General features: G+C 27.7%; 1 protein-coding gene across 2 annotated transcripts in view; it reads right to left on the bottom strand.

Annotated features, from left to right (window-relative positions):
* Positions 1-6,000, bottom strand: part of LOC132919929 (alpha-catulin) — a 47,015-nt gene continuing 41,015 nt past the window's right edge. For both annotated transcript variants that reach the window (XM_060981875.1, XM_060981876.1), the window contains exons 11-13: positions 5,619-5,957; positions 4,515-4,721; positions 1-4,209 (exon numbers count right to left, since the gene is read on the bottom strand). In XM_060981875.1, coding sequence (XP_060837858.1) covers positions 4,075-4,209; positions 4,515-4,721; positions 5,619-5,957 — 681 coding nt within the window. In that variant the 3' untranslated portion in view covers positions 1-4,074. The remainder of the gene's footprint in view (positions 4,210-4,514; positions 4,722-5,618; positions 5,958-6,000) is intronic.

Below are 6,000 nucleotides of genomic sequence, written 5' to 3'. Positions count from 1 at the left end.
TTATTTTTTAATTGTATTTATTATTCAAGTGTTTTGTAACGAAGATGTACAATAAAACATTTACAAATATATTTTTTTACATGCATATAAAAAAACAATTCGAAAAAAATGACGAAATACAAAGTCAAAAACATTATTCGGACAAAAACGCGTTCTATTTATAATAATTAATAAATAAAAACAAAATCACCGACGCTTTACAACGGTACCACAAATTAATACAATTTATGTTCAATTTAAAATACAATACACACTCAATATTATTTATATAATGTAATAAATACGTGTATTTATGTATTTATATAATATAAAACATATTATATGGATGTGTGTGTGTGTTTATATGTGTATGTGTGTGTGTTATAAATATTTAAATAATCTTAATTAAAATTCAACAAATTACACACTAATTTTAGATGTACAGATTGATGTAATCGTTCGTATTTTGTATAATAAAGGGCTTTCAGCGTCGTTCGACATTCAACACGGTAAAAAAATAATTATATTTTTAGCTATAAAAACAAGTTCAAATTTCAACTTAAAAAACAATTAAATCGTTGGTTGGAATCCAACTAACGACTAAGGGTTAATTAAATAAAAAAAAATACATCAAAAGATTGTCTCTTACCGAAATATGCTTAAGCACACTACGTGACTATGTCGAACTATTATTTTCGTCATGAGTAAATGTAACCATTATGTCCAAAACGTATCTGAATCAGATTTCAAATCATTGATTTAAAACAAAAATTATTGTTACCTGTTGACAAGCTTTTGTCTAAAAATTATAATTTAAGTACCTAAATGATAAAAAAAAAATATATATATATTTATAACTCTTAAATACTAAAAATGCAATCTAAAATAATAATATTTAACAACATATTATACAGCATTTAATGTAATTAAAGAAAAAAAACCATTACTATATAATTTTGTACAATATATTTAAAAATCTGTATAATATAAACTAGCTTAAGTTAAAATGCGCTTTTAATGAATATAAAAAAATAAAACTATGCTTTCAACAATTTAACGAGTGTATTTTTTACTAATGCGTTGATATTTGACGTATAATAATATTAAGGGAGGCGTCAAATAAGACAAAGTGAATCTATTATCCGTTTCAATTGGTAGCTGTAAAAACTCATTATCGCTCTTAAAGAGAATAACCATCATACAGTTTTTATTAGTAAATTAAATAATATATAGTATAGTTATTATTGATCATACATTAAACAAAACAACATCAAAAAATGTTAGATGAATTTCTCTCTTCAATTTAAGAGATTATTATTTTTATCTGTAAACAATAATAATGTAGAATACTCTTTTAAAACATGGATAATAAATTAAATTACACGTTTTTAAAGAGAATCAATAACCATAACAATATTAAATAGGTAATTATTAAATTGTTTTGTTTATACATGGCTAAATCATATATAATTTGTTTAATGACGTTGGTTAATTCTTTTAGCGATCATAAAATAATTAAAAATCATTTTATCAGGAGTTAAGATGTAAAATATTGATCAGAATCAGTTAACCTATATTTAATTAATTTACAATTTGTTAGATAATTAGAGAAAACTATAGTAAATTATGAAAAAGTTGACTTATGAGTAACCTAAAATGTTTGAAAATTATTTATGCAATGGCTTGACTAAAAAAGATTATATTTTTTAAATGTGTTAAGTATTCCATTTATCTATAAACTGTACAAAAAGGGGAATAATTTTAAATTCACGCATAAGGGTTATTATAAGCAAACACTTGCATTATTTCAAATTGCATCAATTTATTTATATCGGATTCAAGATTCTTCACAAAAACAAAAATAATATATAAATCCATTTGTATACTGATCTAAATTTTAATTTTAATTTTTATAAATATTATTACTTTGTATAACATATTTTAGATTTAATAAAAAAAAATTATCAATTCAGTTTTAATATTATAAAATCAAACAAACGTATAAATAAAAGCCCCTAATGACGTGTATTATAATAAATAAATAATTATTTAATTATCTCACGAAACAATTGATTACAAAAAAAAATATTATTATTGATCTTAAAAAAAAATGATGAATAATTGTCGATTGCATTATATTATGCATATTTATTTTAAAAAAAAATGAACGCATTTAAATCAAAGTTTATACTTCAAGAAATAAATATGGCTCAGTATGTAATTCGTTCAACAGTTTTATGTACACGGTTAATTGGACATCAGTTCAAAGCAAACGATTTTTTTTCTTTATCTATTGTTATGCGTAGTGTCTATTAATATGAACGATCTTATTATAGTAATACGATAACGATGAAGAAATTGAAATTTTTCACACTTAACAACAAATTGTATTTTGATAAATTTACATAAAAATAACACGGTATACAAATTATTTAAAATTGATCAAACGATGTTAAAAATTTGGCACAGTCTAATAATGTATGTATTTACAAAATCACTTTTAAAGATCGTTAAAAAACGTTAAAGCCAAAAAAGATTTACGAATTTTTAAAATTTGGCATTTAAATAGAACGCCATAATTATTCGAAATTGTATTAAAATAATCAATTCATAATAAAATATTGATCAACAACTAATTTTTTTCAGAGATCGTTATATCTAATAAGTTAAAACACACGGGAAGTTATAGGGCAATGGAACACAATTTGGGGAAGACACATAGCTTAATATTCTACTTTGAAGTTTTTTTTTGACATGGAAAACATTTTTTTTTTTTTTGAGTGGAAGACACAGTCTTGACATCTCAGAAAAAAATATTAATAATTTTCGTAATTTTCACATTGTAGAAAATAGTTAAACATTATTTGAATCGTTATTGAATGGATTTTGATAGTTTGGAATTAGATGTCCAATGCAAATGAAATCGTATAGTATGTGTGGTAATATTATAATTATTAATTAATAACCGCTAATTATTAAGAACACATCTATATTGCGATGAATTTATTATGACTTAAAGCCGAATGATATCAAAATTCAGGTTAAAATTGTACAGTCAATAGGGTTTTTATGTACAAGTAAATATCAAAACAAACCAAATAATAGGTACTCAATATGAGCAGTCAGGTTAAGTCCATCGTAAAAGATATCCTAATGAACACCGTTTTATTACTCATATATTACACACATAAATATATATATATATAAATATATTATATTATACTTTGTAGTTAAAATATTGATTTCATATTGTAGATCTTTCTTAGCTGTGTCCTAATAAATTATATTGCCTGATTGTCTATAAGCTTAAGATTGTGTTTAAGTTAAATAACATTTTTAGTGACATCGTTTTATTATGATTCAAAAAATCAAGAGATTTGTTGAAAATTATTTATATAATATAAATGTATGTGTATATATTGCTCTTTGCCCGAAACATTGAACCTACAATCTTATATTGTCAGTCAAATCATATTAACACGTCGTTTTTATTTAGTATTTACTAAACTTTAGAATTGTACGTAGTTACCGTCCATTAGCGTGCGTAATAGAATCGTTTTATTTCATACGATTATAATAGATACGCCTCATACCACGATACATTATTAAAACACACCCGAACTCGGAAAAACTGTAATCGAATGATTGTTAAACTTTGGTGAATCGCCGTTGATAAAACATATTAAAAATTAATAATACAAATAACACGGTAAATCGATGCGAATCGAACGTTAACAGAAACTATTCGTCTAGGGCGCGATTGAGTTAAATCGATCGTATCACGGATATAATATTGTAATAGCCATTCTCTCCTGATGCGGCGATGGCGAATAAACATTATTATAGACAAATACAATGTAAATATATTTTATGCTACTTTTATTTGTTGAGCGAAACTTATCCGGTAACTTTAGTAATCCAAATACCGGAAGTGAATTTCCAGTAGTATTGGTTGTATGCAGGGATTTGGAAGCCATGTAAATAGTTAGTGGGTTTCGTGCTGGCTACGAGTGTAGCTGCACGGGCTCAGAAGAGCAGGAACGACACGCGGGTGCGGCGGCCATCCCCTTTGCTCCTCCGCCCCATCCCAAACTGTCACATGGATCCATCCGAGCCTGATCCTCCACTCAGTTTGCCACCTTCTCCTCCGGAACCAGCACCACTACCGTCTTCACCACGGTCGCCGAAGCCCCCGCTTCTGGTCGACAGACCTTGGAAGTCCAAGTTGTACTAAAAAATAATAATTTAATATTAAAATATGAACTTGGATGATGGGTTTAAATAATTATGTACTAGGTACAAAAGGACAAATGCATATCGAACGGAAAAATAATATGCGAGATATTTGAGATTACTGACTTTTTGGTGAGAAAAATAATTATAAACTAAAGTATGAGCATACGATATGCAAGGACGAAAGAAAAACTATTATTTATATGCATAAAATAAAATCGATCAGTGATCGGTTATCACAATCAGTTTATAAACATTTTCTCGCGGTTTACGGTACACAATATTATGAAAATAAAACTTACTTTAGTAGCACATACGAAACAGGTCGTGACTACTTTTGATATAACATTCATTAATGTTTTGGTTTCGTTAATCACACTGTCAACCTTTGAAAACGTAGCAGATTTACCAACTGTAGGCATTTTTACGGTGAATTGCAACTGTTGTACGTATGTTGGAACTTGATCCAACTGTTCTAAAAGTTCTTTTTTGTTTGCACCCATAGGAACCTAAAACACAAATGATCAGATTTAAAATTAGAAAATACTTTATCACAACATTAACCTGTTAAAGTTTGCTATAAGCTGTTTGGTTAAATTGAATTTATAGAACAAAAAATCATATTTTATATGAAAATGATAAATTTAAATTATGCGATGTACAAATATTGCTATTGTAAAACGAATAAAACGTTAACTAGTCTACTTTTACAAAAGCACGCTGTTAAAACATATCACATTAGAACACTGAATTTATATTACCAAAAATTCAAAACAATAGTAACAAGTTTAATGATCAGAATATTCAAGTAATGCATAATAAGTACCTAATATAATAATTTAGAAGTTTCACTTTAAAATTAGTTACAGCAATAAATAATTAAAGTATATAATATGTAGAATTAGGTTGACGATTAAATTATTAATTTATTTACTTATAACACACAACGGACAACTTTTAGTCCATTGTGGCACGTAGGTAGGTACTACGCTTTTAAAAACAATGGACATCTAGCAATGGATAATATTAGTTTTTGGAAATAATTTTAAATATTTTGTGGTCCTTTCTATTTATTTTTTCGACCAATGAAACGTTATTGCATTTATTTTCATTTCTATATAAGTATTCTACGAAATCATAATTATTATGAATCTCAAATTTTGACAGCATTTACCATAGTTGCCTTAAACAGTTAAACCCTTTATAATTCCTACCGTATATTATATTTTATTTGGTATTTACATTTTTTTAACATAATAAAAAAAATATGATTAAATTGTGGCCAAAAAATATTTGAAAAACATTTACATTTAAATTCTTTACAATTAAATATCAATTTTTTAAAAAAAGCTTTGTTTTACCGTGAAGAAAGAGTATATAATTACGGAAAGCAGAACATTATTCACCTGATACGAAAATTGTCTGACCAATTTGTACAGCCTATTAGCTTCCTCAGCCAAGTATTCCGCCTGCGTGAACAGATCTTGAGTGGTCCTCAGCGACGAACCGCCGTCACCCTTGGTGAACTCGTACATACTCAACGCCATACCCGACATGTTTTTCGCCCTGCGCACAATGTCGTTGTCTTCGTGTGCTTTCGTCGCATTTCCCCGTTCATCCACGCTGGCGCCTTCTTCGTTGGCTGCGTCGTCATCTTCGCCGGCACCCCACCGGTCCGCTTCCGCGTCTACTTCACTCGACGCCAATTTCATTTCCAGACCAGCCTTAGCGATTTGATCTTGTTCCTGTGAGAGAGACGGGTCGGATAGAAAAATCATGGTTAAAACA

Source organism: Rhopalosiphum padi, chromosome 2 (assembly GCF_020882245.1).
Source record: "Rhopalosiphum padi isolate XX-2018 chromosome 2, ASM2088224v1, whole genome shotgun sequence".
Lineage (NCBI taxonomy): Eukaryota > Metazoa > Arthropoda > Insecta > Hemiptera > Aphididae > Rhopalosiphum > Rhopalosiphum padi.
This window is presented reverse-complemented; position numbering and strand designations above follow the sequence as displayed.